The sequence below is a fragment of the Corythoichthys intestinalis genome, chromosome 7 (assembly GCF_030265065.1).
Source record: "Corythoichthys intestinalis isolate RoL2023-P3 chromosome 7, ASM3026506v1, whole genome shotgun sequence".
Lineage (NCBI taxonomy): Eukaryota > Metazoa > Chordata > Actinopteri > Syngnathiformes > Syngnathidae > Corythoichthys > Corythoichthys intestinalis.
In genome coordinates, this window is record NC_080401.1 from 44,489,969 (window position 1) to 44,503,803 (window position 13,835).

Consider the following 13,835-nt stretch of genomic DNA (forward strand, 5'->3'; position numbering starts at 1 on the left):
AAGACTGTATGTTTAATTTGACAATTCACCTACGTATACAACAATACTTTAAGTACATCATGAGAGAATACACTTTCTCATGGCGTTATGCAATTTGTGTCCAAATTTGGCTGGGCAAAAGTCGCAGAATCACCAGTCGCTATGGTCGTTGTTGTTCTTGTTGTTTAAGACAGCACGCTCTCGTGGGAGGAAGTGGAAATGCAAAGGAAACTTCGGCGGCTTAGATAAACCATAATGGTGCGGTTTTGAAAATCGAACATACCAATTTGAACGTTTTTAACATAACCAGAAAAGTGTTTCGGTTCAAAATCAATTGATCAAACAGCCTCAACCCATATTATAAGAGATTGACAAGCACATGGCAATAATTTGGTAGAATCGCCCTTAGAGGCATAGACAACAGCTAGTATAATAGATATACCTAATACTTTTATTTGATTGGCGAAAATGGTACCGGCTAAGGGTATAACGGTACATGTATTTGTATTGAACCATTTCGGTAAGTGGTGCTCGGTTCGGAACGGTGGCGTACCGAACGAGTTTCTGACGTAATGTAACCCTTACTTTTCGAGGCTGTGAGTCGATCGGGTTACAGTTTCTTTGTGTAGATTTACTCCGTCTTCTCTATTATAATGAGGACCGACACGGTAGGACAGTATAACCCAGAAACGTCAACGGCGCGACAACGTGGCCGCCATGAGAACGCAGTGAAACGCGGGCGTTAAAGTCAATCAGCCAATGCACACCAGTCGCAGCGCGGCCGCGTATTAGACGCGTCCCAGAAGCAGCTCAACACGACACACGCGAAAAGAACGGCAGAGTTTATTATTTGACGCGAGACGCAACCCTCCTGCGTCAATACTACTACCAGTAGCTAGGATCGGGCAGACCGGAAGTCACTCGTGTAAAAATACGGTGGATCCGGTCGATTTTCAAACTACTATGCAATCGTAACCCACTTTTTGAGTCCATCAGATCTCGGCACAGTCGACTTGTCTTTGTTGATTTACTGCTGTCTTCTCTGCTATAATAATAACCAACACGGCCCGTGTTCAATACAAAACCCTCCTACTACAACAAAACAAGTAGGAACTAATATTCACATAGGAACTAAAGTTATACAACATAAAATATACAATATAAATGAATACATCACATTTGTAAAATATAAACACATAATAAAATAAATTGAAATGAGCCAAAACACCTGTAATTAAATAATAAGAATAATACACAGATTCTGCATACACAATTAAATGTATTAATTTCTGTGTGGCGCTTTAACTTGAGAAAATCCACCAATAAAGAAAACCGTTCATAAGAAAAAAAAATGATTCATTGAGGCATTTCATTTGTAAATACATATTAAAATCTTTGTCAGTGGGATTGCTTTTCTCTTTAGCTCAGGACTTCTTTTTTCTTCTTTCTTTCAGAAAGAAAGCTTACCAATACGCGGGGTCTGAAAGGCAAATTGTTTTTGGATTATCCTTAAATACACGCTAATTTTTGAGCAGAATTCTAGCTTTGTATAGGCTAATGTTCCTATTGTTGAAAGCACAAAGGTGTGTAATAAACAACTAGCACATTTATATTTTGCATTTTCTTTTCTTACTGTATCGAAAATGAACCGAACCGTGACCTCAAAACCGAGGTACGTACCGAACCGAGATTTTTGTGTACCGTTACACCGCTAGTACCAGCATTGATGAGATGTCTGTCCACATTAGGGTGGCTGCTTTCTGGGCATACTGACTTTTACTTCAGTATTGAAGATCAGAAAAATGAAATTGTTTTTTTTCCTCCAATTTATTAATTACTGGAAGGCACATGAAAAATGTGTTGTCTGTCCTTTTAAACAGCTGGCAAATGTTCTCTCACCTTCATCTTCAGCGCTCGCCTCTCTATCTCCGTGATGCACTTTGTAATAATGAAGGGGATGCCGTCACTGGCACAACTGGCTACTTGAGAAAACTCCCTGCCGAAGAGTTGCAGGCGGCCCTGCAGCTTCTTGTGGCCGCACTGGATGGCCAGTGTCTCCAAGCAGCGTTTGTGACAAGCCAGGAAGCACTACAAACAGGAGAGGAGGCTGCCTGATGAACTCAGTGTTTGCTCAAAAAAAATCCTGCATCGTGGTTTTCACCTCCTCACACTCAGCGCCCTGGAAGTACACGTAGCTGTCACACTCACGGCACTTAGCGGGAGTCCGCAGCTTCCTCAGACGGTGTGTTTGCGCAGCTTTGGACAGGCCCACGTTCCGGAAAGGTCTGGTAGAGACCACATCAGGATCCATGCCATTCATGTCTGTGAAAGAATCAAGCGATGGTGAATAGAAAATCTTACCCTACATGTAGATATCCTAACATATTTTAAAAAGGAATACAACAACTAAAGTTACTAAATTGATGCGACTCAAATCTTACTTGGAGTTTCAAATGAAGCCACATTCCCATCTTTTTCTTCCACGTCCTCATTGGACGACACTGTCCCGGTGGATGACGTACGGGTAATTTTGCTGATGTCGGCTTGTGAAATGAAAGGAAAGCTAAGACTGTAAGAAAACAGTTTTGCCAATTAAAATAACACATTATGTGATTGGCTCACTGTTGCTGGCAACTGGAGACTCCAAGGCGCCGTCTCCTCCCACGCTGTCGTCACTCACCGTGGAGCCCCACGATTTGTGACCCTGCCCTGTGAACGCAATAAATACAGTGGTATCTTGATATACAATATTTCATTTTTTTCACCATAACTAGTAGGGTTGTTCCGATCATGTTTTTTTTGCTCCCAATTCCAATCATTCCCGATAATTTTTCCCGATCATATACATTTTGGCAATGCATTAAGAAAAAAATGAATAAAACTCAGACGAATATATACATTCAACATACAGTACATAGGTACTGTATTTGTTTATTATGACAATAAATCCTCAAGATGGCATTTACATTATTAACATTCTTTCTGTGAGAGGGATCCATGGATAGAAAGACTTGTAATTCTTAAAGGATAAATGTGACTTTGTATATTGTGACTAAATATTGCCATCTAGTGTATTTGTTGAGCTTTCAGTAAATGATACTGCAGCCTTTTAACTTCTGCCCAAATGCATGATGGGAAGTGCAACCATGACTGTGCGCAGGGGCACCAATTGATATATCTTCTCTGCGTTGGGAAAGAACATAGGGTGTTAAGAAAATGATCAACTACTATCTTTCATCCCCACATGCTCCCCACGTTATTTGTAATTGCTGAGAGAGGTATTGTAAGGCTTTAGCCACATAAAACATGGCTCTAAAGGCTGTCAAAATTCTCTCTACTCATTATACGCTGCCTTTTAGCGCTATCTATAGGTAAAATGGCGTCCTTATAGATTGAACGCGACAATGCGTGAGTGGGTCATGCAGCGCATGCGTTAATTATTTAACGTGATTAATTTTAAAAAATTAATTACCGCCATTAACACAATAAATTTGATAACCCTACTTTAAGCCAAAACTACTCTGGATGAGTGTAAGACATTTTGTCTGTAACGTTACATACAATTAGAAAACGATTTAAATAAAAAATATATATATATTAAAAAAAGGCATGTCCGATATTTTTTTGCCGATTCCGATACTTTGAAAATGACGTGATCGGACCCGATCGATCGGGATGAGGGACATCTTTAGTAACTAGAGCTGCACCTATGGATTAGAGCTGAAACGATTACTCGAATAATTATTCGAGTAACTTGATTTTAAAAATTGATCGAGGCATTTTCTCCACCTCAACGAATCGTTTAATTTTGACAGCTCTAAGCGTGACGTTTTGCCCGGACTACTTTTAAAGTGGCACAATGCACTGATGTCACGTGTGTACAGGAAGAAGGGAGAGGCGGCGGATATATTTGATTTCAACCAGGCATGAATATAGTGTTAACGACGAAGAAGCAGACAAAAGCGAAGAGAAGGGCACAATGAAAAAGCAGAAAATGTCCATAGTGTGGGAGCATTTCAAGCTGGAGACCAAAGGTAAACACCGTTTCATGTATTTACTGTAAGACAGCGCTTGCATAACACTACCCACGCCCGGCCCTGGCTACCCACGGCCCCGCTGATGTTTCAGCACCCCCGGCTGGACCCCGCAACCTATGACAGCCCCCGAAACCCGGACCGGGCGCCACCGCGTGACCCGCCCACCTAGCCCCTGCTCCACCGAAGGCACCCAGTTTACTCCGAGAGCGGAGGAGTGATACTCGGGACAAGGTAAAATTAAATTAACGTATCGCTAATAAATAAGATTAACGTTACTGTAAATTGCTAAGGTAACGTTAGCCCTGCGGAGGGCTGTTTCCATTAAATATGACTCCCGTCAATGCGTGGCAAACGTGTCTTTTATACAGGCTTTATTTAATCTGTAAAATCACAGCGCTGTAGAGTGATGACTGTGTAAAACAAAAACAATGAAGCTAACTGTCAATTTTAGCGCAGTAGTCATTGATGGATAAAACACCAAGTAGCTCTGGTGCCTAATGTGCTCTAACACAGCAGGTATCATGTACATTTATTTTGAACACTGCAAAAACAAACCTATCAGGACTTAAAATTTTGACCAACTTAAAACTTAACTAGAACTTAAAAATAGCTTGACACAAATGGATATTCAAATGAAACAGGTGGGAAAAACACTTAACTTTTAAGTGATGTGTGTTATCCAGCGTAATGACATTTTTAGGTAAGAATTTTTCAAATAACATATTACATTTTTTGAGTTTAAGCAGTGAATTTGTTGGGAGTTTTTACTAGTCACATCTGAGATGCCAATTGTTGGTTGTTTTCAATAATGTTCATCTCAAATAAAGACACCGTCTAAAAATGGTTAAATAACAGGTGAAATGTCTTGTTTTCTCATGTATATTTATAACTGCTAATTGCTAGGCATGTGTCTTATCGGTTTCAAGATAAATCGTGGTATGAAAACTTCATGGTTTCAAAACCACTGCAATTTTCCGTCACAGCGAGAAATCCGTGGCTTGGAGCGGGAGTGCTCACCCATCCTCTTCCAGTTTTTGCTCTGTCCTGTCCTGTGTCTGTCAGTGACACTATATCTGAACCCCCCACCCGCAAAAAGAGACAAAGTCACAAGTATGGGAGTACTTCCGCTACCGAAAAGAAAAAGACGGCCGCGGCTTAGAGGAGGAAGGTCAGCAGACGTGCAGACAACACCTTCAACGTGATTACACATTTACGTGAGCATCATCCGTTACTTTACACAAAATGTAAGGTAAGTAAACGCCGTCATGAACGTTTCCCACCAGCTACAAGAGTTCACTCAAGCTGGTTTCGTGTGTCTAGCGTTGGTAAAACAAATACTATAACGTAAGCTTGTTATCGGGGCAGGCAACGTAGCTACTTAGCATGCCAAGACTGCTAACTAGTTTCCTCTCTACCATTAGCCTACTTTTGTAAAGTCTTCCGCCATTGTAAACATCTGCCAATTTGCAAATATGTTGTAAAAAATAAAAACCCTGTTCAATGGATTTTTTTAACCCATACATCTCAAAATACCACATTTTGGAGCTATAACTGCAATACCGTGATACCGTGAAACCAACGTATTTTTGCTTGAGGTTATCATACCGTCAAACCCTCATAACGGCACATGCTACTCTTTACCTAAAAAAATGTTTTGTCCAATTACTCGATTAATCGATGGAATTTTCAGTAGAATACTCGATTACTAACATATTCGATAGCTGCAGCCCAACTAACGATTATTTTCATAATCGATTAATCAGAGGATTAGTGTCGGATAAATGGTGCTTTTTTCAATTAACTTCAAGGTAAATTGTGAAGGTGTTTTGGGCATGTTGTAAGTAACAATGGAGAAAAAATGGATGACTATTTCCTTAAAAATAATATTTTATTACAGCTTCCTGACTTACAGTTGTGGTCAAAAGTTTACATACACTTGTGAAGAACATAATTTCATGGCTCTCTTGAGTTTCCAGTTATTTCTGCAACTCTGATTTTTCTCTGATAGAGTGATTGGAACAGATACTTCTTTGTCACAAAAACATTCATGAAGTTTGGTTCTTTTATGACTTTATTATGGGTGAACAGAAAAAAGTGATCAAATCTGCTGGGTCAAAAATATACATACAGCAGCGCTAATATTTGGTAACCTGTCCCTTGGCCATTTTCACTTCAATTAGGCGCTTTTGGTAGCCATCCACAAGCTTCTGGCAAGCTTCAGGTTGAATCTTTGACCACTCCTCTTGACAGAATTGGTGCAGTTCAGTAAAATTTGATGGCTTTCGGACATGGACTTGTTTCTTCAGCACTGTCCACAAGTTCTCAATGGTGTTTAAGTCAGGACTTTGGGAAGGCCATTCGAAAACCTTAATTCTAGCCTGATTTAGCCATTCCATTACCACTTTTGATGTGTGTTTGGGGTCATTGTCCTGTTGGAACACCCAAATGCGCCTAAGACCCAATCTTCGGGCTGATGACGTTAGGTTATCTTGAAGAATTTAAAGGTCATCCTCCTTCTTCGTTATCCCATTTACTCTCTGTAAAGCACCAGTTCCATTGGCAGCAAAACAGCCCCACAGCATAATACTGACACCACCGTGCTTGACGGTAGGCATGGTGTACTTGGGGTTAAAGGCCTCACCTTTTCTCCTCCAAACACATTGCCTGGCATTGTGGCCAAACAGCTCGATTTTTGTTTCGTCTGACCACAGAACTTTCCTCCAGAAGGTCTTATCTTTGTCCATGTGATCAGCAGCAAACTTCAGTCGAGTCTTAAGCTGCCGCTTTTGGAGCAAGGGCTTCCTTCTTGCACGGCAGCCTCTCAGTCCATGGAGATACAAAACACGCTTGACTGTGGACACTGACACCTGTGTTCCAGCAGCTTCTAATTCTTGGCAGATCTGCTTTTTGGTGATTCTCGGTTGAATCTTCACCCTCCTGACCAATTTTCTCTCAGCAGCAGGTGATAGCTTGCGTTTTCTTCCTGATCGTGGCAGTGACAAAACAGTGCCATGCACTTTATACTTACAAACAACTGTTTGCACTGTTGCTCTTGGGACCTGCAGCTGCTTTGAAATGGCTCCAAGTGACTTTCCTGACTTGTTCAAGTCAATGATTCACTTTTTCAGATCCATGTATTTATATTTTTGACCCAGCAGATTTGATCACCTTTTCTGTTAACCCATAATAAAGTCATAAAAGAACCAAACTTCATGAATGTTTTTTGTGACAAAGAAGTATCTGTTCCAATCACTCTATCGGAGAAAAATCAGAGTTGTAGAAATAACTGGAAACCTCAAGAGAGCCATGACATTATGTTCTTCACAAGTGTATGTAAACTTTTGACCACAACTGTAACTACAACTGTATCGATTATCAAAATTAGCAACTAATTTATTCATGGATTTTAATTGATTTAATCCATCGATTATTTTAGTAGTCGATTAATCGATAACTATTTAGTTTGAATAATCGAGTAATCGGATAAGGAACATAAAAAATTAAAAATCTTGAGCTGTGCCTCAAACGATATTAAAAAAAAAAAATGATCTATGTACAACAAAAGAACAGTTGGCTAACTTACATAGCAAAAGTCTGCTAGCTTAAATGCTATAAAATGCTAACATTTTTTTACAATGCTCTTAAATGGTATAGAAACATATTCCCACAAAAAATGGCTAAATATACCAATAAACTAAATTACGAATGCATTAAAAAAACATTAGCTCAAACAAAAACTTAGCTTATGTTGGTCTTAACAGGGAGCAGACGGATTCAGCCATGTGAAATGAGGTAGACTAGAGAGCTGTGCATCCACCCAAAATGAATCAAACTAAATGCAAACACTTTTAAAACAAACCATTACAACGCCACTTAAATTAAACAAATACTCGAAGCAGCCAAATTTAATTTGAATCTTTTTTTGTAATCGGATACTTGAGTTAATCGATTAATTGTTGCAGCACTAATGTAATCGATTAGCTGTTGCAGCCTTATTAGGAAGCTAGTTTAGACAGCAAGATGTCTGAAAATTGGCAAAAATGGTAATTGTTTTCCAAAGTAAAAGCAGATTTTTGTTCATGTCCTACTTTGACTTAACAAAAATATAATGAAGAAATCTGATATTTACAACTGAGAAGTTATAGGTATTATCATTTCAAGAATTTAGACAAGTTTAAGGTCCTAAACAATTAATTGGTTATCAGAATAGTTGTCGATTAACTTGCTAATCGATTAGTTGTCAATTAATTGATTAATTGTTGCACCTCTAATAGTAACTCAAATCACTCGTCTCTCAATTAAAAATCTCAAATTTATTCATTGCCACTGTGATAGATGTCCTTTTTTTGTTAGTAGCGGCCACCCTTATGTGTCAACTTTTGAATATCTGTCCACCGTCCCTGAAAGGGTTTAAATTAATAAAAACATACAGCAAAACTAGGGCTGACAAAATTATCGCGTTAACGGGCGGTAATTAATTTTTCTTCAATTAATCACGTTAAAATATTTGACGCATTTAACGCACATGCCCCGCTCAAACAGATTAAAATGACAGCACAGTGTCATGTCCACTTGTTACTTGTGTTTTTTGGTGTTTTGTCGCCCTCTGCTGGCGCTTGGGTGCGACTGATTTTATGGGTTTCAGCACCATGACCATTGTGTAATTATTGACATCAACAATGGCGAGCTACTAGTTTTTTGGGTTTTTTTTTAATTGAAAATATTACAAATTTTATTAAAACGAAAACATTAAGAGGGGTTTTAATTAGGGCTGTCAAAATTATCGCGTTAACGGGCAATAATTAATTTTTTTAATTAATCACGTTAAAATATTTTACGCAATTAACGCACATGCCCCGCTCAAACAGATTAAAATGACAGCACAGGGTCATGTGCACTTGTTACTTGTGTTTTGTCGCCCTCTGCTGGCGCTTGGGTGAGACTGATTTTATGACCATGAGAACTGTGTAATTATTGACATCAACAATGGCGACCTACTAGTTAATTTTTCGATTGAAAATTGTACAAATTTTATTAAAACGAAAACATTAAGAGGGGTTTTAATGTAAAATTTCTATAACTTGTACTAACATTTATCTTTTAAGAACTACAAGTCTGTCTATCCATGGATCGCTTTAACATAATGTTAATGCCATCTTGTTGATTTATTGTTATAATAAACAAATACAGTACTTGTGTACAGTATGTTGAATTTATATATCCGTATTGTGTCCTATCTTTCCATTCCAACAATAATTTACAGAAAAATACGGCATATTTTATAGATGGTTTGAATTTTTACAATTTTTAAGATATGATTAACTCGATTAAAAATTTGAATCGTTTGACAGCCCTAAGCAAAACAAATCGAAAGTTGAAAAACGGTTCTTAAAAGTCTTTAAAAACTTTGAAATTTGGTCACTCAAATGAACCCAAATAAAAATGACTGACTGCAACAATGACATGAACAAGCAGAACAACTCACTGGTATGGCGCTCTGCATCCACAGCTGTTGGGACGTCCGAAGGGCTCGTCTGCTCTGTGGTGAAGCTGTCGTTCCTCAATCTGAGACTGGGGCTGTTTGACAAGACACATTAAAATTGCAACCTCAGCACTCAGGAAGGCGTCCATCCTTACTGTGATGTCGCGCCGGAGGGGATGTAGGGTTCGAATGCGTAGGAGACTGGGGGCTGGTCGGGCAGCTGCAGATCTCGCACGTGGGCAGCGTATTGTTGGCCCGGGTCGTACAACTTGCTGCTCTCGCATAGAGTCTGGTAGCAGACGGGCAGCGCCACCGTCTGCATGTGCATGAGCTGGTAGTACGAGATGGTGGCCTGGCAGTGGCATTGAGACGACATGTGAGGAAAACGTTGTTGGAAAGATGTTGAAGATAAGGCGCGTGTGTAATGAGTCTGACCGAGCGCAGCGTCTGGTCGCTCTGCTTGATGAGGTCGTGCAGTTGCCTGAGCATGGTGACCTTGGTGTCTTCCAGCTCCACCATCTGAGACGTGGCATCAGCGATGCATGTCCTATAAATCGACTCCGCTTCCTCTGCCTGTCATGAGAATGTTCAGTGTTCAATCAGTCGCCTGATCAAAATTGTACATTAATAATGTAGTTGTCAACATGCAAGAGTAAAATTTACGAAGTTACACCAATCTCTTAGAAAGGAAGATAGAGGTTTGCACCTCGGTTAGTGTAACGTGAAATTAGGGTGTGAATTTGCCTTGATTGTTCTCACTACATACTGCAAGTTATTTTTTTGATCCGAGTTTATGTTTTTAAACTTCATTCTATTAACTTGATTGTTTTATTTTGTCTTTCATGGAAACATTCCAAAAACAGTGACAATTTTTCTGTTATACAGTACAGTGCTACCTCGACATACAGTGGGGTAAATAAGTATTTAGTCAACCACTAACTGCAGGTTTTCCCACTTGAAAATATTAGAGAGGCCTGTAATTGTCAAAATGGGTAAACCTCAACCATGAGAGATCGAATGTGGAAAAAAACTGAAAATCACATTGTTTGATTTTTAAAGAATTTATTTGCAAATCATGGTGGAAAATAAGTATTTGGTCAATACCAAAAATTCATCTCAATACTTTGTTATGTACCCTTTGTTGGCAATAACGGAGGCCAAACGTTTTCTGTAACTCTTCACATTGTGTTACTGATAGTAGCCTTTTGTTACTGTGGTCCCAGCTCTCTGTAGGTCATTCACTAGGTCCCCCCCGTGTGGTTCTGGGATTTTTGCTCACCGTTCTTGTTATCATTTTGACGCCACGGGGTGAGATCTTGCATGGAGCCCCAGATCGAGGGATGTTATCAGTGGTCTTGTATGTCTTCCATTTTCTAATAATTGCTCCCACAGTTGATTTCTTTACACCAGTACTTCTCAAATAATGGGGTGGGCCCCCCCAGGGGGGTGCAGAGCAATGCTGGGGGTGGCGTGTGGCCTTGTGGAACATACTTTTTTGCCGAACTAGAATAAAGTGTAATTACACATCCACTGAGTGGGTGGCAGTGGTGCTCTCATTTTCAGCATGTGCGCATTATTTTTGAACCAAACAAGAGCAAACAGAAAAGAGCACTGGAGATATGAAAAGCTAAGACGAAGAAATATAATGAAGCGGATGTAGCATTTGGGTTTTGGCTTTGACGTTTCGTACAGTGGGAGACTAGGAAAGACCAGTGGGTTTACTTTGTCTAAAAATGTTCGCAGCGGACAGCAGGAATTCTTTTTTTCAGCGAAAACGTGCCGAATATTGCCAACAATCGTCCTGCTTTGTCAGTGTTACACCAGTAAACCAGCGAGCACTGTCAGCATCACATAAGGTGGCACACCAAGTTGCTCAATGGAAAATAACCCAACACCACAGCAAAGGAGCTGATACTGCCTGCAGCAAAAATAAAAACTGTCTCTCTGTCCAATGACTGTCGTTTTTGTTCAATTAATTTTAGTTTTTTTCAGTCTAATTGTTTGGCGTATTGTCTTCTTGAGTTAATGTTGCTTTTTTTTTTTCCAGTATCAAATGGTCAAAAAAATGTATCTTAAGTCTATTTTTACAGTATGGATGTGTTTTTTTAACACTTTTTTCTTCTTCTTTAATATTAAAAAGGACACAGTGTTATGCAGAGGTGTTCTTATATAATAATAAGAATTTTATAGACAAATGATACTACAGTATGTTTACAGTGGCGGCAGAGAGTTGGGGGGGCGTGGAACGTTTACGTCTTCCTGGTGGGCGTAACAGAAAATAATTGAGAAGCACTGCTTTACACCAAGCGTTTTACCTATTGCAGATTTAGTATTCCCAGCCTGGTGCAGGTCTACAATTTTGTCTCTGGTGTCCTTCGACAGCTCTTTGGTCTTGGCCATTGTGGAGTTTGGAGTGTGACTGACTGAGCTTGTGGACAGGTGTCTTTTATACCGATAATGAGTTAAAACAGGTGCCATTGATACATGTAACGAGTGGAGCCTCGTTAGACTTCGTTAGAAGAAGACCTGGACAGCCAAAAATCTTGTTTGTAGGTGACCAAATATTTATTTTCCACTCTAATTTGGAAAATTCTTTAAAAATCAAACAATGTGATTTTCTGTTTTGTTTTTTTTCCACATTCTGTCTCTCATGGTTGAGGTTTACCCATGTTGACAATTAAGCACGAGTAATTTCAAGGAGAACTTGCACAATTGGTGGTTGACTAAATACTTATTTCCCCCACTGTATTCGACCACAATTGAAAATGCACAATAAACAGTGCAAAAGGTGTTATATACAAGTGTTCCCTCTGAGGATTATTCACAAGCAACAAATGTAACGGTGTTGCCAAGATGAGAAAATTAGATTACTCACGAGTGAAAAAAATAACGCCGTTAGCTACACCGTTATACTAGAGTCTAACGCCGTTATTTATAACACTGGTCATATCCCGGGGACTATATATGTATATGTATATTGAAGCACTACATTTTTCTTATTCCAGGTTTATTATTTTAAAGTGATCCTCTAACTTTAATACATGTAGGCTCTAATAAACCACACTTTGGGAAGCAATTTCCAGTCAAATGGAAACAAGGGGAGTGAAGTGAGTGGTCAAGGTGGAATTATTATTTTTAGTGAATAAATGTGCATAAGCGGAAGCTTCTCCCCCTTTTTGGTCCCTGTATGCACCTATCCTACCCACCACGTGTTATAACTGGCGCCCGAACATTTTTCCTGGATCCTCAGTCATGTAAGGGATCCGTCTATTTTCTGGATCCCATGGTCCCACCGCGTCTGCAATATTGGTTTCGGATCTGTCCATTTTTTTAATTCGTCGGTCCAACAGCGGCTTTTCGGATCAGTCTATTTTGTGGAATGATCGCGGCTGCAACATTGCCATGGGATCTGTCTAATTCCTGGATCTTCGAGTGAGTAAAAAACGCGGATTTGGATTACTATTGCTATCTTTTTTGTTGACTATTCTTCGAGGGAGTTTTCCCCAAATCATACTAAATAATTAAAGCACTATGGCACACTACAGTGACGACAGTGACTCTGGTGTGGACCTTACAACAATGTTGGAGTTCGTCAGGGAACGCGTGTTTGCGTACTGCTGCGCTCCCGAGTGAAGAGTGGTCAAGGTGGAAATATTTTTTTGTGAATAAATGTGCATAGTGGAAGCTTCTCCCCTTTTTGGTACTTTTATACACATATCCTAGCTACCACGCGTTACAATGTACAAGACATGGATTACACAAGGTGTGCTCTTTGGCCTATACTGTATGTGAAGCACACGACAGCTCTGGATGCTAACAATCTACATCAGACATGTCCAAAGTCTGGCCCGGGGGCCAAATGCGGCCCGTGGTTAAAATTTCATACGGCCCCCAGCCTCTGTCATAAAATCAATAACGTCTGGCCCGCACACAGACTTGATAAATTGGTCAGCAGTACTGCTACCAGCATATGAAGTAGCTTACACACTAAATGCTGCTCCTCATTTACCCACTAAAAGACAGCAGCACTCTGAGCAACATCAACCGTGTGACCCTCTACTAATTGTTCTCTTGTACTAAAAATGTTGTTACAAACACAAAAAATGTTAAATCAATGGCAATATTTTATAATATTTAGTACATATTTTGACCGTTAGTTGGCGCCATGGTTTGCGGGCTCGCAGTGATGACGTAATTGGGATCTTTCCAAATGTGTAGCGTGTTCAACAATTGCTTATTGCTGCCTAAACTCGCGAAGTAAAATCCCACGATGTGCTGCTTTTGGAAGCAATTTCCAGTCAAATGGAAACAAGGGGAATGTAGTGAGTGGTCAAGGT

General features: G+C 39.7%; 1 protein-coding gene across 3 annotated transcripts in view; it reads right to left on the minus strand.

Moving 5' to 3' along the window:
- Nucleotides 1-13,835, minus strand: part of arhgap45b (Rho GTPase activating protein 45b) — a 44,473-nt gene that overhangs the window by 7,197 nt on the left and 23,441 nt on the right. For all 3 annotated transcript variants that reach the window (XM_057842021.1, XM_057842020.1, XM_057842022.1), the window contains 7 exons: nt 9,934-10,071; nt 9,654-9,850; nt 9,502-9,593; nt 2,602-2,688; nt 2,421-2,522; nt 2,141-2,301; nt 1,879-2,067 (listed from right to left, as the gene is read on the minus strand). In XM_057842021.1, the coding sequence (XP_057698004.1) occupies nt 1,879-2,067; nt 2,141-2,301; nt 2,421-2,522; nt 2,602-2,688; nt 9,502-9,593; nt 9,654-9,850; nt 9,934-10,071 (966 nt within the window). The remainder of the gene's footprint in view (nt 1-1,878; nt 2,068-2,140; nt 2,302-2,420; nt 2,523-2,601; nt 2,689-9,501; nt 9,594-9,653; nt 9,851-9,933; nt 10,072-13,835) is intronic.